This window comes from Coturnix japonica, chromosome 3 (assembly GCF_054131305.1).
Source record: "Coturnix japonica strain WE chromosome 3, WE-NBRP24, whole genome shotgun sequence".
In the NCBI taxonomy this organism is placed as follows: Eukaryota; Metazoa; Chordata; class Aves; order Galliformes; family Phasianidae; genus Coturnix; species Coturnix japonica.
The window spans coordinates 50,173,074-50,199,115 of record NC_140665.1 but is presented as its reverse complement, the minus strand read 5'-3'; the positions used below and the strand labels follow the sequence as shown (position 1 = coordinate 50,199,115).

General features: G+C 44.2%; 1 protein-coding gene across 9 annotated transcripts in view; it reads left to right on the top strand.

Moving 5' to 3' along the window:
• PHACTR2 (phosphatase and actin regulator 2) overlaps nucleotides 1-26,042 on the top strand; it is a 109,589-nt gene that overhangs the window by 34,927 nt on the left and 48,620 nt on the right. For 2 of the 9 annotated variants that reach the window (XM_085543513.1, XM_015858289.3), the window contains exon 1: nucleotides 11,802-12,076. The exons of the other annotated variants lie outside the window; for them this stretch is intronic. In XM_085543513.1, coding sequence (XP_085399639.1) covers nucleotides 12,034-12,076 — 43 coding nt within the window. In that variant the 5' untranslated portion in view covers nucleotides 11,802-12,033. Of the gene's footprint in view, nucleotides 1-11,801; nucleotides 12,077-26,042 lie in introns of those variants that run through there. 9 annotated transcript variants of the gene reach the window in all.

Sequence of the window (26,042 nt, the reverse complement as noted above, 5' to 3'; positions counted from 1 at the left end):
TTTTAGGTGAGAAACCAATGCATTTCATATGAACAGATGAAAAGCTATATAATCAGTGTGGGAAATAATTAGGTCATAGTTACAGATCAAGAGGCTCAGCATCGAGAGCAGCAATTTTGAAAGGTACTTGCATAATACGTGCCATTAAGCTGGGAGCACACGGTCAGCTGATGAGCTGTGTCCCAGGGAGCTAATGAACTCTTAAAATGTATTTGCAACACTGAAAGCATCTGAGTCCGGTTTGAGCTCCTGGGAAGCTGTAACTTCTGGTGTCCCACATCTTGTCTGAAACCTGAAAATCTTGAGAAGATGCAGGAAAGCTTAAGAACTCAGAAACTGATGTCACTGTGAAAGACTAACCAAAACAAATGTCTTAATATAATGAACCTTCTTTGCACCTCACCCTAAAATCCCTTTGCATCTCTGTCCATTTAATAATACTGCAAAAAGCAAACAAACAACCCAAAAAACAAACAAAACTGTCTCAATGCTATTTCTTACAAAAATCATTTGTTTGGACCTCTTCTTTCCCTTCTATGACTAAATATCACCAAGATCTGTCTGTAGATATACGTTGTCAGAAAATTGTGACATATATATGTATATATATATGTAATAGAAATACTGGTAATGGCTGATTCAGATTAGAATAAGGAAAGTAACTGTTATGACCATCAGGGGAAAAACAATATTTCAGAAGTTACAGTCAATGGACCGCTAAACAGTCTGGAAGTCAGGGGCCCCAGCCATTAGAAGGCCTCAAGAAGGATGCTTCCTAATCAAAGCTTGTAATTCCTCCTTCCAGTTTTAATAAAGCCCTTGTTTCCAGTGGAGCTACCCACATCTGCCTTAATTGCTGGCTGTTGGTCACAACAGTATGGTAATGCTGAGACATGTGAGTCTTGGCTATCTCCTCAGCATGGGCTTCTTGAAATAATGCCCATTATAGTGTCTCGCAGTGCATGTGTAGTTAAATGGAAGATGCTCAATTCTTTCTCATGATCACAGAGCCAGCACTGGCCAGGGTTCTTCTGCAGCACATTAACTCACGTTACTTTTATGCCTAAGTACTAACGAGTGGGGCTGATGGGTGTAAGCCAGAACCAATTAAACCAATTACCACCACTTGCTCCAACAGAGGGCAGATTTTGGAGTTTTTCCAGTGTCTGAAATCGGGCAACATCCTCATTTCTCAGGTTTGCTGTCAGCCTGGCAGTGCAGTTGGAACAGGGCTAAAAATCACTTTGCTCTTTTGCCTCATAGGAAGGGCTCACTGCCTGAGTCTGGCAGCTCGGGAGGCAAATTGCTGGAGCTGCTCTTCACCCTGCAAGGAATCACTTCTTTGATCTGGTACTGTTGTTTTACACACATAGTATGGTAATACCGAGGAGGAAGGCTTCACTATGCAGGTAATTCTGGTGCTCTGTGGTTAGGCAGTGTTAAAGGAGGGGGCTGGGGCTGTGAAACCAAGTGCCAGTGGGTCTAGCTACACTTCTCTGAGGGGGAACAATTTCTCACTCAGCTATCCTGGTAGCTTTGAGGATATGACTGTAGCAGATCTGTCTGCTGGGTGCTGGGAGGTACTCAAGTATTGCACTGTCAGGAAGCCAGAGATTTGCCTTACCTCACAGCTGGTGAGCTCCCATAGTTCTCACTGTTTCAGCTACACAGTGCTTTCAGGGCATGACCGCTTCTATATCTTGCTCTCTTCTGGCTTGTAGAAAGTGGTAAGAAAGACTTTGAGCACAAGGGAAATAGCCTCAGAGTTACTACACACAACGTTTGCTTTCTTCATCTCAAAGGGAAGAGGAGTCAAGAAGCCAAGTGTGAGCATAGGCTGTTGTTCTAACCTTTTGCTCACATTCAGAAACAATGCTCTATTGTTATGTTGTTTCCTGCAGATTACACTAATAACCAGTGAGTGGTGAAGCATGAAAAGTGTTCTGGCTGCTTAGACCGAATTCTAATGTAAGAAACCATGTCAGCTTTCAAAAGGCTGATCAAAAATACACAAGAGGGCAAATTAGATAAGACGGAGCACAAGGAATTTTGCTATAGCCCTCAAAACACAAAAGCTTCCTGGAAATAACAGATTTTATACCTGGGGAACTGTGGCATTTACTTTCTTCTCAAATATGTTTGTAATTTGGCAATTACATACATACATTTATTCTCTAGAAGAGCATAACCTAACATTGGTAGTGGAATTTTCATGAAGGCTTGATTGTCATTATAACAAGAGAGAAAGAGTGAGCTCTGCATGCTTATGGAAGTATCTAATTGTCTGCTACTTGTCTCTGATATATCAGGTATAAAAATCACTGTTGTTGAAATACACCAGTGAATTCACTGGTACAGCACCAAGGATGCACTGAGTGATGTTCAGCTTTCGTTTCAGCAATTCAGTAACAAGGTTTTAGACTAAAGACACATTCGTGTAAATGTTCCATCTGTCTAGGTTGTCAGGTTTTCTTTTGTCATCTAGACTGGCTTGGATTTTAGTGAGCATTAACCTGGAAGGTGCAAAATGCCACAGCACTTTGAAAGCTTAGCAGTCAGACAGTGGTGTTCAATGTGAAAATTGACAGACAAGTCTAAAGTAACTTTGTAGAGGGTATGATTGTTTCTTAATAAGGTGAGATGCCCATTAGTGATCCAGTATTAACAGTTAGCTTACGTGAACCAAAAACTCCTTGCTTGAATTGTGGATCCAGTTACTTCAACTTGCAGGGACAACTATTTCTCATATGATAAATGTTATCATATCATAAATGCCAGATTCCTATGAGCTGCCTGTACCGGAATTTCTTCACCATCTGGTTTAATAGCAGAATACTGCAACATTCAAGTACTTAATTTTCTCTCTATCAGACTGGTAAACGGACTTCTGCAATATTTTTCCCCTCTTTTCCAGTCCATGGGTCTGAATGGAACCAGCCCTTTCTGCTGGAGCTCTCATTCAGACCTAGAAACATTTGCTAGAAGTAACAGGATGTTGTAACACAAACATCTGGGCACACAGAGTTTCAGCAGTGCCAGCTGCAGTAGAAAATGTGTACATTTTCTCCCACATCAAGTGACTTGCATTAGTTTAGTGCATCTACACTGGTGACAGGACGAAGGGAAATGGCCTTACGTTGCACCAGGGTACATTTGGGTTAGGTATCAGGAAACACTTCTTTACAGAAAGGGTTGTTAAGCTCTGGAATAGGCTCCCCAGGGAGGGGGTTGAGTCACCATCCCTGGATGTGTTTATAAACTGTTTGGATGTGGTGCTCAGGGACAAGATTTAGCGGAGGGTTGTTAGGGTAGTATGGTTAGGTTGCGGTTGGGCTCGATGAACTTCAAGTCTTTTCCAACCAATTCTATGATTCTATGTACAGATATAGTAGGCCTAAGCAAAATTGTTTATTAAGTAAATATATTGTAGATCATCCATACCACATCCATAGACAAGGTCTTCCTTGAAAGGCATGGAGCTAGCAGTAAATCTGCACACCTAACCCCTGACAGTGGTGAAACCATAACCACACCACATCTTGAAACGAGTGGAGGTCTGTCTGGAGCCAGATGCCATACCCTGTGCTGAGATACTTGACTTTTGTGGAATTTGGCTGGACAAAACGAAGGTAGCCCTGTTTTGTCACTCAGCCAAAAGGCTACTTCAGAAAGGGACGAGCATTTTCTCAGCTTGCATTAAAAAGAAACCTCACACCCTCTGTGTTTTCCTCAGATGCCAGTTCTGCACTCCAGTTTATTTTCAGCATGCCAGGATAATGAGGATGGAAAGAACAGTACACACTTCTCAGTCACATAAATAAGTTGTAAAACACTCTGAAAGTTTTTGGCACGTCTCCAGCAATGGATCATTAAATAAGAGGAATAAACAAAAAGGGACCATCAGCCTGACCTCCACATAATGCACTTAATGGCTGCCAGCTACATTCATAAATTTGCAGGCTCTGGCTTTTATCACCGTGTATGAATCAAGGTCAAGTTTCATACTTGCTGTGGAGTTCATGAGAAAATGAGGACTCTGACATCTTGTGTTGTATTTTAGGAGCTTAAATGAGTGGGATGTGGGCTTGAGGGTGCTTGGGAACACCCCCTCCCCCTCCTGGTACATCATATGGTTAGGCAAGATTGTATATAGACTTTTACTTGCTATTTTGGTTGAAAACAACTATTTAGTGTGATACACAGCAACTGTTTTAAAAAGAAATTGAGTGATCTTAGGTAATGGGAGGACAGTAGGACTAGATGATCTTGTAGGTCCCTTCCAACCTTGTGATTCTATGAATCTTACTTTGTTGTTGTTTTCCTTCTCTCTCTTTTCTTCCTAACATTATTTGGAGCAATAAAATAAGGGGCTGATTATCACATGCCCCAGTGACAGTAAAGTCCTACATGAGATAGCACTGATCCAGGGACTTTACAGAAAGCATCGGAGCTTAATCTCGAACTGGATTTTGTTGATCAAACCCCACGGCTGAATGTAACTGTGCTGCAATCAGTGAGACTGGTCTCTTTTATCAGGTCACAAGTGATTGGACATGAGAAAAGAGCTTCAGGTTGCACTGGGGAGGTTTAGATTGGACTTCAGGAAGAATTTCTTCATGGAGAGCCTGTTTGAACATCAGAATGGCCTGTGCAGGGAAGTAGCGGAATGCCTACCCCTGGAGGGATTTAAGAAACGTGTGGATGTGGCAATAGGGACAAGGCTTAGTAATGGGACTCAGTAGGTCAGGTTGATGGTTTGATTTGGTGGCCTGTTGATGACCCTGAAGACCTTTCCCAAGCCAGATGATTCTGTCAGAGCTACTGACAGCATGCAAGGGGCAGCTCTGTCATGACCCAGGTCTGCGCCTTGCACCCCACCTGTGTTTTGGAGGGCACCCAGCATCACAGCCTGGCTGCCAAGGACACTGGGAACTGCAGAGGAGGCAATGAGGGCTCCCCAGGCAGGCTGTACTCTTAAGTCGTTCTTCTCTCAGTAAGTAACATACTAGTAACGATCTCAGTGCTAGCTCTCCCACACCAGCACTGCAGCTTCTATGCAGGAGTATAATTCAGCGAGCCACAGAACCATGAAAATATCTGAAGTACAATTTCTTTTAAATTGATTTTCCTTACAGGCAGATTTTCTTCCTGCGCTTTTTTTGTGAAAGCTTCTGTCAGCCCTATTTAATTGCATTCGAGCTGGAAACAACAATATTACATTTACATTAGCTCTAAAGTCTCTGCAATTTTTCTCCCCATACCCCATCTGGCTTTAATGGCTCTGAATTTTAATTTAATGAAATTTGTTCATTTTAACTAACTAAAATGTGCTGCATTAATGATCTGCTGTATTAAGCAGGTAGTAAAAAAAAAGGGAAAAAAAAAAGTGTAATATTGATGTTTAGTCTTGGTAAAAAGCACTTTCCACTAAAACCATGTAACATTCCCATCTCATGTAATTGTTTAGTTTCCTTCTGTGTGGGCTTTGTAACTGAATGAACCTGAGCTAAAAATGGTCTGGATCAGCACAAAAACCAGCAGGACTGGCAAATTAAAGCATGCTGGTTCCCTCGGCCACCAGCACACAAATGAACAACGCATGAGAATTTAAAAAGCAAAATCAGACTCACAGATTTACTCTTGATTTAAACAATCAATGCATAGACACCAAATGTCCTTGCTGAAAAGGACTGGGGGTACTGGTGGAGAGCAAACTGGACACAAGCCAGCAATGTGCCCTTGCAGCCCAGAAAGCTGACTGCATCCTGGACTGCTTCAAAAGAAACATGGCCCCACACCTCTACTCTGCGCTGATGAGTGTACTACAAGCAATTAGGAGATCTGTTGAGGATCCTGAAGGATGGTTGCTGGTTTTGAAGACGGAGAGGTAGGGAGCTTGCACTGAGTCTGGCAGAGAGCCAGCCTGGATCAGTGCTCTGCATGTGCTCAGGTACCTCTACATGCTCTGCAAGATCCCTACTGGGAAAGCTTCCCATTGCTGTTGGCACTTCACTGCAAGGTGAGGACTTTGAGCAAAAGCTGCAGATCCACAGTTAAAAAAAATACACGTATCATCTGGATGCACAAAAGCAGAAGATTCATTTTACACTCATTAGAACCTTTCATTCTTGTTGTGGGTTTTTCTAATGAATCAGCAAAGATGCAGGTCAAGTACCATGGCTGTAATTGCAGTAGGTGCAAAAAGGACCTTTCCGTGATGGCCATAGAAGGAAGCTTCCCAAGTCCAGGCTATGTGTTTTGAGACAGCTGAAGAAGTAAGCAGACAGACAGCAGTCAACAGAGTTTGCCAGCAAGGAAATGCAACTGAGCACCGTGCCCTCCTCATTGCTCCTGTAGACAGCCAGACACCCCTGAGAAAGTGAGGCTGAGACAGAGATTTAGGAGTTTTTGTTCTGAATATCACCTGGGTGGCCCAGCCTGGGCTGGGAAGCAGATCTGTCCCTGTATGACACAGGCTGGCAGTGCTTTTACTGCTTCTCCCCACAGCACTCTCAATGAAATGCAGAAATCTGACCTTGCAGATAACTGTACTTCCCTAGGACCGGCATGGGGTGCTCAAGCACTGCAACAGAATGCACTGTGTGAGTGCTGCATGTGGAAAGTAGATACGGGCTCAGTATTTGCAAAGTGGGAATAGTAAGCCCTGACTTGGAGAAGACCATTCAGGAAAGAGCCCAGCCCTGGAAAGGCAGCAAGCAGCCCTGCTGCTGGCCTGCTAATCACTAATGAATTAAGCATAAAGCGTCATGCTGTGCAGACTAAGTGGACCAGACACAGGGAGATGTCTGACATATATCTTGAGGTGTATTTAATACTGCAGCGCTTCCGGATTCCGATAACATGCTAGGGATTTTGGCATCAAATCAATGTTTGCATCAGTACCATGTGTCTCTGGAACAGAAGTGCTTACTTTAGAGCTGGCTATGAAAATAGTTTCCATTATAACCCCTTGTTTTCACATGCTTCTTATAATTATTATTATTATTATTATTTTTAAATCCTCTTTTGAGTCAAAAATTTCCATTGTGTATCTTTGCCAAAAGGTGAAACTTTCCCTCCTCTTAAGCTCAAAGGAAGAATCCTTCAGATGTTTTTGAGTCATGGGAGAGTGGGAAAAAAAATGCATTTTCCCTGTAGGGAAAAAGAAAGAACTGTATTTTTTGTTGTAGTAGTAGAAGAAGAAAAGGGGAAATGAAACTGAAGGCTGGAAGTTGTATTTTTGGCCTAGAGATGGTTGAAGTAAACTAGCATTGTAGGGAATAGCTATGATTCAACAAAGGCAGAGATTATTCCAACTCCTGGCTGTTAATCAGGCACAGGGCCAGCTTTCAAATGTTGCTGGTGTTCAGGATATTGTTTAAGATTGTGCCATTACAGCTGCCCATTTAAAGGGAAAGAGCTGGTCCCCTGTGGTCTCTTGCCCTTCAGGGCTAATTATAATCCAGCAACACATTTAAATTCATTTCAAAATCTCACTGAATTAAGTGGAATGAAGGAAACCGTCATGCCAAACACTCAGCTTTTCTGAACATTATTTTTTTCTCAGTTGTCACTGAAGCCAGTAAGAGCGAGTAGAGGTGTTGAAGGTATGAAAGAAAGATAGGTGTGTAAAAGCCGTGCTGATCAGTGATCCTCCAGTCCTTCACTGCTTTCTATTCCTGTTTTTCCTGCTGGGAACTGTAGCTGATGCACTGCTGATAAAGTCCATTCCTTATGTTCCATGAAACATACTGCAGGAGTCCAACCATTGGGCTGGTGGTAACGTTGTGGCCTTCAGATTTGCATTTTCTGTTTGTTTGTTTGTTTTTCCTTTGCAACTTTCAACTATGCAGCCCGAATATTACATTAAATTGTCCACTTTCTGTCATTCAAAGTCTGCTCTACATGCATGTGTGTTTGGCAATGACATCCCAAATGACGTGTTTATGTTGCTCCAGTGCCAAAAAGCAGTGATTCATTAAGAAGCTTGGAGCCATGGAGGGAGAGCTGCAGCCAGCAACTACCACACGCTCTCTGAAGAACACAAAACTGTGTTTTCCTAAGGAAAATGGTTGGTGCGGCAGGACTGGTATCATGGCTGACTTCTCCAGAGGGAAGAGTTACTGCTGGACAGGCTGGGGAGCACAAAAGCTCTCCTGGATAACTTGGCTTTGCTGCATCAGCAACAGCCAGGAGGCATTAAGCACAGAGGGGAGAAGATGCCCAAGAGAGCCAGTGCAGCTGGTGGGAGCCCTTCTTACAGTGCTAAGGTTATGTGTTCTCATGCTGGGAGCTCTGCTGTGGTGAAAAGGTGGGGAGGAGAAGCAGCAGTACCCCAGGGTAGGAACATATTTCCATATGCACGTGGGTTCTGCTTGGGCAATGCCAGCTCATATCAAGCAATGGGGGCCGTCCATCCTATTTAGTGTAACTACTGATAAAAACTTGCAGTGGCCAAAGCCTCTGGAAACCTGTCAGAAAGGCGACTCTTGAGGAATTCCACAACCCAGGACGGTGTTTTAACGTCATCACTTTCTTCTTCCCCAGTGGCTTGAACTAGGACAGGCAGAAAGCTATTTATAATTTTTAATGCGGTCCTCTTTGTCTTTCATCATAAATCTGGAACCACGGGCAAAATTGACACCTGGTGATAAACACATGCCTGACTGGAAAATTTCTGTCAGTTGTTTTCTGTTTGGAAAGGGAACATTTTCCTGTGCCACCATAGTGCTGTCACTGCACTGCCCAGATCAGTGCAACAGGCAGCCATGGGGACACTGGGCACAACACAAATATCCACAGTCCTTCTTACTGTCAGTAGTAAAAATGTGTAAGAGTGTGAGAACCATATAATCATAGAATGGTTTGGGTTGGAAGGGACCTTTAAGGTCCTCTAGCTCCAACCCCCTGCTGTAGGCAGGGACACATCCCAGTAGATGAGGTTGCTCAAAGCCCCATCCAGCCTGGCCTTGAATGCTTCCAGGGAGGAGGCATCCACAGCCTCACCAGGCAACCTGTTCCAGTTTAAAACTGAAACTAGAATCTAACATTTAAATTATTAATTACCAGGGCGGGCTGTTACAGACTTTGGACAGCATGTCGTTCCATCTGTTGTTAGATTGCTCAGCTTTTTCAGGAATGTCCGGTGTAGGATTAGGGTCAGGGTGGGATCTGGTACGCCAGGTGCCCTTTGTGCTTTAAGCAAAGACTTCTGTAGCTTTTTTTTTTTTCCCCTCCAGTGTTCACAGTGCTTAGCCCCTGGTAAAGGGATAAAACAAGATCTGAGCCCTGGGGAGTGCACTTTGTATTGTGTACTGCTTTTCAGCAAGCTCTAATTAAAAAATATATAACACTTAGTGTCAGTTTAAGTGGAACCTTTAATTTACTCATCTTTTGTCATTTTGCACAATCAGTCTAAGAAATTGTCCAAAACCTGGATTACACCAATTCTGCTGTTTAATAAGGTTTTGGACAGCTGTTAACTCTTAAAGCAGTAGATGTGAAATAATACCCCAAATACTGAAACTCTCTGAGTGTGTAAGTAAAAGGAGGTTTCTTCATAGGTCAGGTCTGCTGAAGTGAAACATAACAACTGGCTCCAGATACTTTCAAGTGAATTGTTCCCTACAGCAACTCATCAGGCAGATCCTCAATATGAGTGCATCCTACCACATGGGTAGAGCATCCCTCACTCATCATTTAAAATCATACTGATGAAGCTATGAAGTTCATTGTAGGTTGCAGGTAGTACGATGGGTCAGAAAGTACAGAGGAGCCGTGCAGATGAGGGTGCCTCACACACAGCCCAGGTAATAAATTATTGAGCTGCTTCAGCAAGGAATTGTTTACATGATTCCCACTGCCTGAAATTCACTTACAAAGTGTTTGGTGAATAATTTAGGCTGGCAAACAAGTTTGCCAATGCACAGCCTATTTGGAGATTGTTTCTGAGCGGAGAAGAAAACTGCTGGTGCCAAACTGCCATGGAGGAGCTTGCCCAGCTGTGCTATGTGCCTGTGTGTGATGGTGAGGAGCTGAGAGCTCAGCATTCAGGACATCGCCTGCATCCTCTCAGACTGCTCATAAGTGAGGACCACACTGCTGTATGGGCAGAGCTCATCCAATGACTCTATCATTTGTCTCAATCAGAATAGTCCTCATTTGCTGGCCTAAGGCTCTGAATGCTTAGCTGCCGTATATACAGGCTGAGCTACAAGGTTCTTCTCAGTGAGCTGCTCCATACAGACCCCTTGCACAGGGGTGAGTGGAAGGTCCGTGTGTGGGGAATTGGGAATTACCCGGCTGGGTAATTTCTGTTCTGAACTCAGTGCCATCTTCTTGGTTTGCCTTGGTAATCATCTGCATTATACTTTTCTCCTTTTTTAAGATGGAATGCTTTTGCTGGTCCTGCCTTCTGAATGTGGTGGCCCTTTGCTAAAGCTTCACACTTAGTGCCATAAATTAATCTTGATATCTGAATGAAATACAAATTAATTTATTTTTTAAGTGCTTCTTTACTGAACGTGATCCTGCAGAGCTCTAAAGATGGGGCAGCAGCATCCTACATCTTGTAGGTCATGTACTGCCTTGGTCCGTCCCAGCAGAATAAGCCCATTGAAATACAGCTGTCTTTGAAGCGTTACTGAGGGGATGGAATTTTCTCTTTGATGTGTGAGAGAGGTTAAAAGCTGTGCATTATTTCATTCTCCCTTGGGAACTATCTTGGAAGTTTGACATTCGCTTCAGTGATCTCCTGCAAGTCATTTGTACAAGAGCGGTATTTATGTTCTACAAGCATTTCTGAAGTGGTGAAGACACTAGCTCTACATATGAGAAATACAATACATCACTGCTTCCAACTTTCCAGCTTCTCTCACAGGTGACGTTGGTAGATGACAGCTAAACCAGCAGGATTGAAGGGGAAGCGTGCCATGTCTTTTCTCATTTGATGACTATTAATGACTATGACTGGAGTAGCCTGAGATGTACATGTTGACCTCTAGCATCTCCAGGCAGGAGATGAAGCAGAAAGAGACCTAATTGTTCTGTAGTTCAGTGCTGTTTTCTGTATTCAGCTACTATTCCCTGCCTGGGATCAAGAGAAAGTGTTTGCTATCGTGCACTTTACAAAAGCTGATTAAAGGATTAATGGAGGTAGTGCTGGGTGCTCCCAGCACTACTTCTGTAATCAGAATCTGTTACTCCCAGTAAACTTCTGTAATCAGCAGCTTCATCTTCTTATTCTACATAATACGATGCTCACAATCCGTTAATGTTATACATTAGTATTTATCTTCCCTAAACTAGAACTGAAATAGTCAGGTGCTGGCACAGGCTGCCCAGAGACGCTGTGGTGCCCCATCCTTGGAGGTGCTCAGAGCCAGGTTGGATGGGGCCCTGGGCAGCCTGATCTGGTGGGGGGAACGCTGCCTGCAGCAGTGGGTTGGGGCTGGGTGGGCTTCGAGATCCCTTCCAACCGTGGTAAAAGAATCTCCTCCTACCGCCTAACGTAACAAACAGCTGGCAGGCACTCGGGATATTTCTGTTTTTCCCACAGCCAACAGTTACCTGTTTGTTCTCGGATTAAGCTCACAGCACTACTTAGATTACAGTCATGCACTAAAAAAAAAACAAACCCCAAACTTAATTCCTATGGCCGCTGTGCCGTGCAGGATCTCTCTGTTTCTCCCCCCCACCCATGAGTTCACCAACAAGCCGTTTCGTGCTGCTCTCCACGCTCAACACCCCCGAAGGCTCCGTCCCGCTCCCCAGGAGGGGCCGAGCCGCGGGGCGGGGGCGGGGGCGAGGCGGTGCTGTGGGGCGGGAGCGGGGCTGGGCGCGGCGCCGTGTCCGCCGGCGCTCTCGGTCCGCGACCCGGCAGCATGACGGGCGGCCGCCGGCCCGCAGCCGCCTCCGGGCAGCCGGCGGGCGGCGCGGCCCCGCCGCGGAGAGCCCAGGCCCCCCGGAAGCAGCGGCGGCGGAGGCTGCGCGCCCGGCGGGCGGCGTGACGGCGGGCCGAGTCCCGGCGGAGCCATGGGGCAGACCTCGGTCTCCACGCTGCCCGAGCCGGCCGGCGGTGAGTGGCGGTGGAGCGGGGCGGCAGCGAACCGCGGGGGGCAGCTGGTAAATGGGGACGTGAGGGTGAGAAGGGGGAGAGGAGGAGAAGAAAGAAGAAAGGGGTTGTGTGTGTATGGGGGGGAAGGACCTCTGGCACTTCGCCCAGCAGCACGGTTAGTAACCCGCCCATCTGGCTGCTTTGGCTCCGGGACGGTTTTATGTGTAAGCAGTTATTTGTTGGAAGTAAGTAAAGAGCATGCGAGTAGAACTTCTTCATTGTTGTTATTTCTCCCGTAGTTATTTGTGGATTAACTTTTTGAAGGCATTGCGGAGCGCTCAGTGGGTTGGGTTGGAGGTGTGTGGGGTGAGCTGGTGCGTGTTGGTTACCGGGGAGCAGGAAGGGGGGGCCCTCCCCGCAGCCATAGGAGGCAGAGCTGCAGTAATTCCAGGTCTGGATTAAATTAAATCTCATTAAGGCCAGGGCTGAAGTTTCTTGCCAAAGTGACACCGCACGTTTTGTTCTTTGATGCCTCAAATCTCGTGTAGATTTCTCTTTATTGTCAGTTGTGTACTGAACTTTATTCTCCCTTTGCTTTCTGCTGTTAGCATGGGGATGTGGCACCGAGCAGGAGGCAGAGCACCATACCTGCTTTTTCCCCTTGCTTTTCTTTGCGGATCCTTCAGAGCAGAGTTTCAACATTCTCACCTGTTTGTTCATAAAGCCCCACTGTGCTGCCCATGGTACAGCCTTCTACTCACCTAATCCCAAGAAAAGCTGATCTCTTTTCCTGCCACACCTCGGATGGAAGAGAAATGTGACCATGTTCAGTCAGTCTCCCCCCACGCTGAAGGGAGTTTTACCCTGTAGTAAAATTGTATCAAGGTGGGCATTGGGAAAACAGCTGCGAGGAAACAGATGCACTGGCTGCAAGTGATTGTTGGACTTCCTGCACCAAGTGGTGTCTGAGCTGTTCTGTGCACGAGTATGTGTTGAGGGTTGGGAATGGGGTTGTATTGTGACAAGTAAGAGCCCTGTGAACTGTGTTCCCTCTGCGGAGTGTAACTGGACAATTATTGGGCTGGATCTGTAACTTCAGCTAAAAGAAAAAAGTCAACTTTGAGTTCATTCCTAACTGAAGGCAGTGTTTTCATTTGGAGCAGTAGGAAGCAGTTATTGGGCAGTGCAAGTCATAGCGTTGCTACTACAGTGCTGCCTAACAGCTGGCACCTGTCACCCTTCTAAGAGCAGTGGGCCTTTGCCTAGACCCCCAACAGAGCCTTCAGGTTGTGGTGTAGAGCCACAGTCCCATGGAATCATTAAGGCTGGGTAAGACCACTAAGATCATCTGGTTCAACCCACTGGGGTTCCAGTTCTGTTAACAGCAGCCCTTGGGGCAGGCAGGGTGAGGGTGGCACAGCTCCTTGGGAGGTGCAGTCGTGTGCTTGCTCTGCTCTGTTGCACAGTATATCCTGAACACACATCACACAGTTTGGGTGGCCTGGTCCAGTCAGGTCAGGGCTCACTCCTGTCACTTCCAAGTAAGACTGATCTCCCCTTAGGCAAGGAGTCCTAAAATCTTCATTGATTTTGACACGCTGGCCAACCACAAGCCCTTTATGTCTTTGACAGCTGCTGGAGATTAGAGTTGAAGGAGATCCCTGTCTTGTATATGCAGGGGCTACAAATCTGTTTTAGTGCGAGGGAATCAATAGCTCATTCAGACCCCTCACGAGCCAAACAAAAGCAGCTGTGAGAAGCAACTCGCCTGTTGGCTCCATTTTTCTCCCCAAACACGCCAGCCTTCAAGACTTGCAGTCCTGCTGTCATGCCCTCGCTGTGCCTGTGCAAGGCTCAGTGGGGCTGTTTGCTGCACACAAGTGCGGGTAGATCACAGCAGGGCCTTCAGCCGGGCTGATCAAGTGGTTTGGTGCAGAATGGTGGAATAAAAGACTTTTTCCCAAAAGAGTGATAGAATAAATACAATATGGTACAATACTCAGTATGGACACAATCCAGTATCCTGCTTCTTTTTGCTTTTTTTCTTTTCCCTCCCAGGATTTACTTTCAATATAGTATTTTACTCTTGGAAAGGAAAATATAAACTCAATTAAACATGCCAAGGTCCCAATGGCTCTTTCCCATTGGGCTGGATGCAAGGCGGAGACCTTACTGTAAAACACAGTTCTCAGTTTGGCACTGTATATTCCTACAGCCTGGCATTTCTGGATGTCTAGGAGTATTCCAGAGAGCAGTGCTCTCTCCCTGGGGTTTGCCATCAGCTGTGTTTTGAAAAGGAAAAGGAAGGAGAGCTTGAATCACCTCCCAAAACTGTGACAGAGAGATGGACAACAAGGCAGGTCTTAGCTGTTAGTGGTGACCCAATGTGCAATCCATAGCTCCTTCTGCCCCTTGGGTTCTTCTGTTGTTTAGATTAGTTTTCTAAAGCTTGTTTATTTGTGATGGTCTGCAAAGATAAACAAAGGAAAGGAATTGGCCAGTGATAGCAAGGCAGCATAGATGTGTGGAAAGGGATGAGTTTATGCTGTCCTTGTTCATCTTCCTTCCTCTTCTGTGATTGTCTCGTGCCTGGCAGGACTTGATTAAAGTTCTCCCTCCTTGTTCATTGGCTGAGGCTCAGTGCATTTGGGGGCTATCAGCTGTCATGTGCAAAGTTTTACTTCTCCTTTCTGATCAACAGCTTATCAAAAGATAAGAGTTGTGCACTGAAAAGAGGGTGTGGTTGGTTGTTGTTCTTTTTTTCCTTTTGGATTTGTTGTTGGGTAGTTCAGTACAGACGAACAGCTGAGTCCTCAAGTGAAAGATCAATTGGTTGGCATGTTGGGGGAAAAAAAAAAGGACTGCTTTCTCGCCAGTTAGTGAAACCTGTGGTAAAAACACATCTATGAGTGATGCTGGAAAGAGTCAGGCAGCATAGCATGGAATCTGTGGAGCACAGCAGTGTGCAGAGGGTTAGGAACAAGTTGTAAAGGGAAGGTCTCAGAACCTCTTGCCCCAGTGGCATTCAGCTGGAGACAGGTTTTGGATATCTGCTCTGGTCTGCAAGAACCATGTACAACGTGCATAGTACTTGGGCCTGTTTATTCTGGGAAGGGTGGGACTTCCTTTCATCCTAATCATTTTGCAGAAATAGAGCATGAATTTTAAGGCTTGAGTTCATCCTGTTACAGACCAGAAGTTCTTTTCCCGGACATGAAAATGTACTTTGACAGCACAGGAAAACCATTTCCCACCCAGCTCCCCCCATGAGATGAAAGCAGTTGCTCTTAGGATCCTGTTTGTTTGTTGATTTTGGCACTCAGTGAAACAATTATCATAGGTCAAAAGTTAACATGTTTCTCAGACTGCTCTTTTTCATCTCTCTTGGCATTATGGGATTTCCTCTTAATTGGCAAGAAAAACAGCAGCTTCACCTGCATCTGTGCAGAGGAATCGTCATTGTCTTAACTGTGCAACCTTGTCTTAATTCTGAAATGTAAAGGAAAACAAATATTTGTTTCAGCCGTTCCAGGTGTTGGTATACAAACTAATTGGTTATCAGTGCAGCAGTTTCAGGGCTTGTCCAAGAGGAGAGGTTATTCCAGTAGCACTCTTCAGTGTTTCTGAGCAATGCTGAAGGTGCTGTTGTGGAGCAAGAGCTTTTATTCCTATGGAGCTGGGTGTGGAGATAGTCAGTAGCAGGCTTACATTTTTATCCTGACTTGGTTTGCCACTAATGCAGATGCCAGCAAGCTCTTGTGGTAATCTTTCTTAAAGGAAACAAAATGAGGTTGATTCTTCTCCTCCACCTTCTTTGCCTTTCAAAATGGAAAAAATTTGACATAATTGTACTTTACAGCAGGACATCTCAAAGCATTTATGGAAGCACTAAGCCACTCACAGCACACCTACTATCTGGTTGTTTCAGTTATTGGTGCACTTCGGAGTGGGAGGTCAAGGTGTGGGAGGAGCAGCCACACCACAGGGACTGCATGTGCATGAAGGTACTGCCCTGTATGAAAATAAAGGGCCAGTGCTCAGCAGATCCCAGAGCAGTGTATCACCTCTTCTCTTTCTGAGACTGCGTCAAAGATGACGAACTCTCCATGTTTTGCTGCCAGGATGTGTGACCTTTCATGTCAGGCCTGCTGGCTGAGATGCCTCCATGCGCTGGTGTTCAGTACTTGCTAATCACCTGTTCACAGTGTTAATCATCACCGTCCTCCTCTGCTATGAAGAGAGTGAGAACAGACTCCAAGGAGCTCAGCGCTGGCCAGGCCGCAAAGCCTGGCAAGCTGGCAGGGCTTGTGTGGAGCCGTGTTATCCAATGGCCACCCTGATATTTCCCCCAGAAGCTCACAGGAGCTCTCGTTTCCTCTCGAGCCCCCTGCGCTAAGGCGTGCTGAAAGCTGATCCACCTCTGTTGGATCTCAGCCGTCCCTTGGATCAGTTGTCCTTCCGTCCTAGATCCTTGGCCTCAGCTTGCTCCCTGCTCCGGGATAATAATGCCTTGTTCTTAGATGGCCCTTCCCGTCACAGGATTCAGAGCTCTTTCCAGCCCTCTTCGTTATATTCCTAGATTTCAGTGGGAAAACTGAGGAGACAGAATTGCTTACTTACCAAGGCACAACCAGGAGGAAAAATCCTCATCGATGCTTGGACCACATCACAGCCCCACCTATTTAAAAACAGAAAACACTTGGACTTCGATTCCTTTCTTCATAGTTTTGGCTACTAATGGTTATTTATAATTCATTTTGGATGCCGCTGCTTTTCTAGATTTAAAAAGCAAAGTACTAATGTAACTGAATAATACTTCTGAGTCACTGCTGGGTTTGGATTCATTTTTCACTCTCATTCTTTTAGAACATGTTGGTGATGATGAAAAAAATAGAGTGTACTTAATGCTTTGAATCAGTCAGTGATGTGTTTCTTAAAAATATTTCAGCAAACAATCTGCCTGAACTTATTTTTCACCCATTGTATTTCAGTCATAATGATGGCTAGAAAAATATGTCTGATCCACAGAAATGCCCAAGCCAGGTGATTTTCAGACCCATGTGGATAAGTTATACATGAAGTGTCCCTTTGTTGCCTTCTCTGGTTGACATAAGTGGGATTCCTGATCCTGTCTGTGCTCGTTCTGATGGGAACAGTGACAGTGTGGTGGTGGTGGGGGGTTCATCTGAGAGCCTGTGCAGGGCTAGTGCTTGGCATAGGGAAAACGAGAGGCAGAAGTTTCCAGTGGTGCTAAAATGGCTCTGGTAACAGCAGTTGAATGTTGTCTGTACTTTTGATTAGACAGAATCCAGTTTTGCTGGCACTGCTGATAAGCCTTTGGTCGGATCTGTTTTCAAGCCACATAATGATATTGATGATGTGTTTCAGACTAGCAATTTGTGTAGGCAATGCAATTACCTCTGTCATCATGTGGAGAGTCATTATTAGGAAATTTGATTTCAGATTTGAGTTGCTCAAAGGCTTTATACAAGAGTGCTGCATAGGAATGAATTTGCTCTGCCCCTGACTTGGTTTTCAGGCACCTAGAAATTAAGCCTCTGTACAAAGTGCAAGTCTTATTTACCTTTGTGCTTCCTCACTGCTTTAAGCAGCCATACTGGCCTGTGTAACTGGAGGGGGGAAAAAAAGATGGGGAAAAATAAGGATCTAAGTTCCTCTGTCATTTTGTATGGTAGTCTAGGATATGCAGTCAAGTTGCATGCAAGTAAAATGAGAAAAAATGCCAAGGCAATGACTTGCTGCCTCTTTTGTTTTGCTAAAGAGTTGCCTATCCGCAAGTTGGGCAGTACACTTCTGTGTTTATATATCACTATGAAATTGTGACACTTAGTTACTTGGCAGATCTGAATATCAATGCAGAAGCATGTATAGGTGATACGTTTATGAAAATGAAGATAGACCGTGAAGCTTGTACTGTGACCGTATTACTTGCAAGACCTATAGTCACAGAGGGACACTTTTTCTGGCTTAAGAATTTTTCTTTAGTGCTTGAGGCTTCAGCTCAGAAAATGAACTCTTGATTGGGGATCTATCAGATCTATCACCGTTGGTACAATCTGTAGGGTTTGAAACCCAGACTTTTATTGAGGGGTTATGAAATTGTTGTCATTTCACTGCATCTTTTCCACTGACCTCTTCTTCTTGCGCTCCACCTCTGACTTCAGAGCAAGAATAGGCATCAGAAAGCGATTTGGATCCAAGCTCCTGTCTGGTAGCCACCTGATCTAAGAAAAATATCCCTTACCATGAGTGAAATTGAGTCTGGGAAGCCTGCTCTGTGTGGCAATCTCATATCTTTGTCCTCAACAAGCTGCAGCCTCTGTTGATGCATCTCAGACACTAATATAAGTCAGTGCATGTTGTTGCACAGATACTAAAAGATACAGCAGTTCATGGAACACTCGTGATGCTACAGGCCCAAGTTTTGCTCTAATGTGCCCCTAGTTAGTTTTTGCAGGCACTATAGGAAACAAGAAGCCTGTGGTACTTGTTCTTAACCAATGCTTGTTGACCCATGAGACGGTGGTAAAACTCAGTGTGGCTTGTAGGTCGCCAGTCTCTGCTTCTTAATGGATGCATGGATGTTTCTAATGTTTGGGCAACAAGCAGCATTAACCAGCACAGTAGCATCCTAAGATAAAAACATGATACGACTATGAATGGGGAGGGACCGTCAGCTTTGTTACCTTCATCCTACTTGCTTTTCTCGTTTATAGCCCCCAGAGATCAACTTACCTGAAGTTTACCTGTCATAACAAGCAATATGAAGTCATCAAGGCTGAAAGCTAATCTCCTGTGGGCTTCTTCTTTTTTTAACTCCTTAAATCTTGCATGAGTCAATAAAGAAGTGACACTTTCATTGTGTGTTTATGAAACATGTTGATTCAATGGGATACAGTCAAATAGACTCGCGTTTAAAGTCATTATAAGCTGGTGGGGAACAATTTTTAGATACTGGCTGTCTTTATGAGGAAAAAAATCACCAAACAGTTCACTGCCAAGAAATTGGGCATGTTTAAATTATACATACATAATGTGTTATAATCTGTTTCATTGGTAATAACTCAAAACTGGCTGTGTGTTTCCTGTCCTGTAAATGCATTCAATGTGTCTGAAGATTACTGGTTTGTTTCTTTCAGTTTGGTGGATTTATTGCCTTTCTGAGTGGAAGGAAGTGTTGGTTTTGGCACAGATGCTTAGAATATTCTTGTTCTGAAAATGTGAAGTAGTGTTCCAGGACACTGCTGATCTGGCCTCTTCTATGTTGATACAAAGAAGGGAGTAATGGTTTTGTTGTCCTGTGTGTTATATGGTCATGCATGGTTCTCCTCTTCTGATGAATTTTTCAAGTGTTTCATAAAAAGAATGAAATTGTACCAATAATTAATATTAAAACTCCACATGATTTAAAACAACTTCACTAATTGTGGAGTAGTGCTTAAATACTCAAAAAGTTTTGGAAGACTGATCCAGTCTTCTAAGGGAATACCAGACTTGGTTACTTGAGAAGAAAATGCTATTGTTGTTTCTTGCTTGTGTATTGCCACTTTTGACACACAGAATGTGAAAGAAACATATAAGGTCTGATGGTGAGACATGAAAGAGGCTGTGTGAGTGAACAATAATGTGGATAACTTGAAAGCTGTGGATAAAGCCAAGTTGTCAGGAGCTGGACAAGCACCAAGGAAAAATGAAAAATGATCTGTGCTTTAGTTGGAAGGGAAAGTTGTAGAGAGTAGCAGAACATGAGCCAGTGGAGAAAGAGAGAGAAGTTAACGACAAAGTGTTGCAGAAACTACATGACCACGGTGCTTGGCTTTTAAAGCATTTTGTTCAACAACACCCTTATGTTTATTGTACGATGAACATGATTCTGAAGAGAAGACGAAAGTTTTTGTTGGAAAAGCCTGGGGGGAATTCAGAGACCTGAAACTGAAAAAACATCCCGAGTACTTCCAGCAACACCTCTGCCTCAACAGTGTTCCTCCTGCTGTTTCAGTTTTACCATTTCTGTTAGAGGTGAGCGAGGAGAAGGAGGACAAACTTCCATAAGACCCAATAAAACAAGACAAACAATTTACTTCTGAAACGTTTGATGCACCTGGGAGACCTGTAGCTTAGAATGAAATGCGTAATTGAAATTGGCTCGGGGGGAAAAGTATTTAATATCTGTGGTGAATCTCTAGGATTATGCCATAAGGAGGTAGAAAAAAAAAAATAGACCTTTGCAGCTGTCATTCCCGAGGGGAAAAAAAGTTAAACAAAACAAACCTTGAAAATTGGTAGGCTCTTAAAAAGCCAAGTGTTGTTCACAGCATCTACCCCCAAATGCTTGCCATCCCTTAGCCAGAGGCTGCTCCCTGCTCAGCCTCAGCCCAGCTCAGCAAGCACTTCCCAGGCTGTGTCAGTGCAGAGAAGCTGGGGTTTGCTGAAACCTTACCTCAAGGTAATATAAGTTTTTTCTGCTGATGTAGCCCCAGATTTGGGGGTCACACAGCACGTGATCTCTTAGCATGTAGGAATTAAGGCCACAGCTCATCACCCTGGCATAACTAGGAAGATTTGTGTCTCCCAACCCTAAAGTCTTCTGTGAGCATTAATCAGTCCTGAGAATGGCCTTCTGTGAGAATTAAATATTGTCATCCCCTTTCCTCACTACAAATGGAGCTTGCAAGCCCTGGTGAACTGAAAGCCATAGAGCAAATAACTAAGTGAGCAGAACTGAACAAAGCCAGGCCTCGGGTTTTTGCGTTCCCATCTTTCAGCCAGCTGTCCCTGTAGAGAAAACATCTCTCCCTGTTGTGCAGCCTGCAGTACATCCAGGGTTTGCTTAACCGCAAAAGGAAAACACTGCAAGGAACATCCCTACAGGATGAGAAAAAACAAAAAATAGTCCTTCATTAAGCAAGCTTATGGTGATGGAAGACTACATCTGGAGGTAAGCAGTGAGTTAACCCTGTGTTGTGGTTGACTTTCTCTTTAGCCTGTCAGAGGGAGCAACCTCATCTCTCCTCCCACATCTCTGTTACTCTGCTTGTGGTTTAACAGATAATGTAATTACATCGTGACAGCTCCTGGATGGGAGTGCTGCTGTTTAGCATAATTGGCAACCTGTTTTTTCCCTAAGGGATATATACCAGCAGGGCAGAACTGAGCCTCCCTGACTTTTCAGCAGCAGAAAGGTGTCTGATGGCACAGATCAGGTTTTTTTAACCCCAAAGAACTGACACACCCTCTGTATCTGTGGGGCCAGAAGTCTCATTGCTGTGGTCTAATTTATTTATTTTTTCACTCTCTCTTTATGCAGTAAATTCCACATAGGGTGAGGAGTGAGCAGAGGAAGAACAGAGGAGGCAGAGCTAATTAAATCATTCATTTCTTAAAAACAAATAAATACCAGGCAGTTCAGTCTCATAAAAAATAAATGAATAAATACCAGCACGTAGGCTATGCTTTATTGGTTTAAGCAGTTCTTCCATGCCCAGATGCCAATGCAAGGAAAGCTTGCAAATCTAGAGAGGCTTATTTTATCTTATTCAGTTTCTTTACAAATCAATCTGTGCTTCATCCATTTTGGGCAGGTTTATTTTTTACATATGGGTAGCAAAATTTTAAGACGCATAAAAAAAACCACAGTTCTTTAGAGTGTGAGGAGGAAGTAAGGCGTGTTTTTGGGGTGAGAGAGAAGGGAAGTTTGGGTAATGCTGGGGCAGTGCGTCTGATGACCCTTCAATAAGAGTCAGCAAAGTTTTATACAAGGACATCCAGCAGCCTCTTGTAGCCAGTAGCTTGCTGTGAAGTTATGTGAGCGCCAATGGTTAGTTTATCTCAACACAGCTATGGATGGTGTTGTACTGATGGTGTGGTTCTTTTGTTTAGTTTTTTCTTCCTGACATAGTGGCAGGAAGTCTCCTTCTCTAACCCAAGATTTGTGGCCGGAGTCCCACAGAGAGAGATACACACGTGTACAGTCACAAATCTTTGTAGAAGCTTTTAGTATTGGATTATGGCTTACATTCTGTTCTTGCTGTACATTTCTTTAGCACAACTTTTAAGACAACTGTGACATTTTTCACCATGTTCCTTATCTACTATCAGTTAAAATGGAAGCACAAGAGCTCTGGCAGCAGTCTCTGGGTTTAGATATAAAGAACCTTTTGCAGTTGAGGAACTGGGACGTGAGAGAGGCTGAGACTGAGCAGCACTCCCAGAGCTCCCCTGTGGTTGGATATCATAGGTTATTTGCTTATGAAATTAAAGGATTAATAGCTTGCACTCTCTGTTGTGCTGTCCACAAGCTGCTGAATCCACTGCATGGAAGTCCACACAGTAAAGAGCAGTCTGGGCAGGCAGGAACTGAGGGTGGCTGTTCCTGAAGTATCCCTATGGGCTTTCTAAGAGATGCCTCTCTTTCCCAGGGACTGCTGGAGACGGACGTGTGCTCTATCACAGAATGTTCCCTTTCTAGGAAAACATTTGGTAGTAGTTTAAAAAGGAAAACTTTACAGAGATTAAGTAAAGCCAAAGTGAATTTGTTGAACCCTGATGCTGTACATACTTTACTTAGGACAATATTGAATTTCCAATCATGATTTGAGCTACTAGAAATAGTTGCTAAGACTTCCAGTGATATTTGGGCTTTTTTTATTACTTTTTTTCTCCTAATCAGACACTTCCTTTTAACACACATCTAAATACAAGTGCTTGCGTTCTGTTCATCTGCATGAATGTGAACATGGTGCTCACAAAGTGGGAAAGAGCAGCCTTTGTCCTCAACTCCATATATTCCTTTTATTGCCTGACCTTTTGATGCTGAATTGTCTCTGAGCTACACTCTCAAGTGTTAGTTACACTTGTTCAATTTGCTTTAGGTGTGTCAAGTGTGATTTGGGTTACTCTTTAACATACTACTCTTCCCCTTGCAGCATGTTTGGCACTCATAAAAATAATACATGGCTGAAGCTAAGTGCTAAATGAACATTGCTAAGTGCTGGGATGGTATAGTATGAGCATGCATTGGTAGGGAGTGAATGAGGTTTTATAGCTGCTTTGAGGCTTGAGGGATGTTCACCCACTTCCAGCTAAAATAATTCAGTTTAAACTGTTTCATAGGAGTTCACATTGATACTTTATTTTAGTGCGTGGATTACAAAGGTGTGTTCTATGATTGTTTGATGCCAGTAAGTCAATGAGAGAGAGCATGTCCTTTTCTGAGGACATACTCTAAAATAAATAAATTAGATATCTATGCAATGATAGATACGGCAATGAAAAATCAGAGATCTGTTCTTTAAGCTCTTTCATCGATGCAAGAAAGGCCTCTGTGTTATTTGCTTGTACAGCTTTTGTCACAAAGAGGTCCTGATCTGACTACACCTCTTAAGCACTATGAAAATACAAGTCATTTGTTATTAATGGAGAGCGGAGCAGAAGTAGTGACCAGAAATACAGCATGAAACAAGGAAAGAGGAAAATGAATGTATCAGTTATGTATTTGCTGTGTTTATGGTGCTCTTAGCATTGTTATTTTCCTCTAGGGGATAGTGGGAAATTCTGCTGGAAAAGCTGAGTGTGTTCTCAGTGTTTTCTCTGATGTCAGGACAGGATCTTACCACCCATAGCCTCACTAAACCACAGGACCCTCTTGTCCATTTGGTCAGGGACCTCCAGGAATAAGGACCTTTAAGGGGCACCCGGGCTGCTTGCAGCACCTGCTTCCCTGTCCAGGCCCAGCACACAGGGCACTTTCCACAAGTGCTGATTCAATAGAAAAATTGTCTAAAACATATACGAGTACATTCTTCAAGTGTACTTAAAGATGGTACTGTAATTGAAATGAGCTTTTCTGTAGTAATTTACAATGCTGCCAGCTTGCTTGATGGAATTACTGCATCTTCATGGTGTAGGAAAGGGAACATGCTGTTTTTTTTTAAAGTATGACTAAATCCCATTACAAACTGTGTATGGATGTGTTCTTTTGCATGAACCCGCCCCTAAGCATACATTTTAACTGGTAAAGGGTGAGCAGCTGAGCTGATAAATATGTCAGCTTGTGTCTGATTTTCCCCACTCTGGCCCTAATAAGGAACAAGATACAGGGAATAAAACAGCTGTGTGCTGTGCAGTGAGGCGTGAGGAGAGCAATGAAACATGATGCTGAATAAAAGTCAGCTGCAGCTTGGTGACTCCCATTTCCTCACAGCAGATGAGATAACTTCTTACTTACTAGGATCCTAGCATTACTCATACAGAAAAATATGAACAGTTTTCACGTGCTGTGGCTTTAGAATTGACAAATTGGTGTTTTGACTGAGAGGAACTGTTTAATCGTTAGTACTTTCTTGTGAGTGTGCATGAGTTGTGTTATTACTGTTTATCCAAGCTGGTATCTAGCAACAAAGACAAACATTTTAAAGGCAGCTAAAAAAAATAAACTTAAAATAAACATGGTTTTCTCTACAAAGACTTCAGGGCTAATAGCTTGCATAAACATTTATAATGACAGCAACATTCAGAAATTTGCTAGCTGGATTTAAAAGTGCCCTTGACCTCTGCCTTGGGGGTTTGGAGGCCAGCTGGGTCTCAAAAAGAAACTGTTTGCTTCAGGTTTGACTCACATGTGTTTGGACAAGTGCAATATGCTGTTTCTTGTACTAGAGAAAAGATTCTGAAGTTGTGCCAGTATGAAGGAAAATGTCGCCTTTAAAAGGCAGCACACTGAGTTCTGGGCTGTGGGTAGGGGATTTAATTACATGACTGACCAAATTTCTCCTTGTTATTTTTTGTATGCGAATGCTCTGATAGTTGTAGGTCAAGAGCTCCTTATTGTTTTACTTAAATGTGAGGAAGTGTTGGCCTGGGAGCCCCCAGAACCAAACATGCTCTCAGATTTATAAACGTGATAATCGTGGAAGATATGGTTAAAGACATACGATAATGGGAAAAGCACACATGTAATCTTGTAGAATTGTATGTTGGGTGGTCAGGAATGAGTTGGAGTGGGATAGACAGGGGAGTATAGCAGCATAACCACGTTTCCAGCTTCCTTCACGCAGAAAGGGGAAATAGCTAACAGTGTTAGTGCTCCAGGTGGTATTGCGAGAGCCTTTGATGTGATGTAGGGGTCAGGATGTCCTGCTGTGAGGAGTTCTTCTCACTCGTGGGAGACCATTAGGCCACAGACAGCAGGCTCAGGCACTGCCTTCCTGGTAAAACTATTCGCCCCCCCCCACCCCAAGATTTGTTCCCATTCTTTCCTGTCCCCTCCTGTTTGTTCCTGCCCTAGGAACACCACCCAGATCAGTCTAGTCAGCAAACAGCTGGGCTGTCTTGTCATGTAGTAAGGAACTGATTTGGTTTTAAAATCCCTTACAAGAAGGTAGTTGTTTTTTTTTCTTCTGGCTCAGTTCGGTGTTAAAGTGCAGCCTCACCAATAGCGACCAGCAGAGCAAACCAAGATGCTGTGAAAACATGAGTGGAGATGGCTGAGTGTGCAGCACTTCTCTAAAGCCATAAGGAGATGCATCCCGCTGCTGGTTGCATGAAGATGAGCAGCACGGCTCTTCAGCTGTGAGGAAACACCTCTGTCTGTCCAGCTGCACTGAGAGGATGGAGGAAAGGCACTAGAGAGAGCTCAGCGACTGAGCCACAGAGCCTGCACAGCAGGGCAGGCAGGCTGTGAGCAGCCTAAATCCTCACTCAGGGTGATGTCAGCCTACAGGTGGAGCAGCCAGTTAGCCCTGAAGCGGCCCCAAGCCTGTGGTTGCTTAGGTATGAAAAGAGTGAAGCCAGAAAGAGCCTTCCAGGAAAAGCCCAGAGTAGCTTTGGCTGTGTTTTTCCCATTTTGCTGGGTTTTTGACTTGGCTTTGGCAGTGAGTTGTTCAGGCCATCTGATGATGTGCTGATTTGCTCTGCAGGCTCCTGAGAGGGGTCACAGCTAAACAACCAGAGCCAGCAGCCTGAGGAG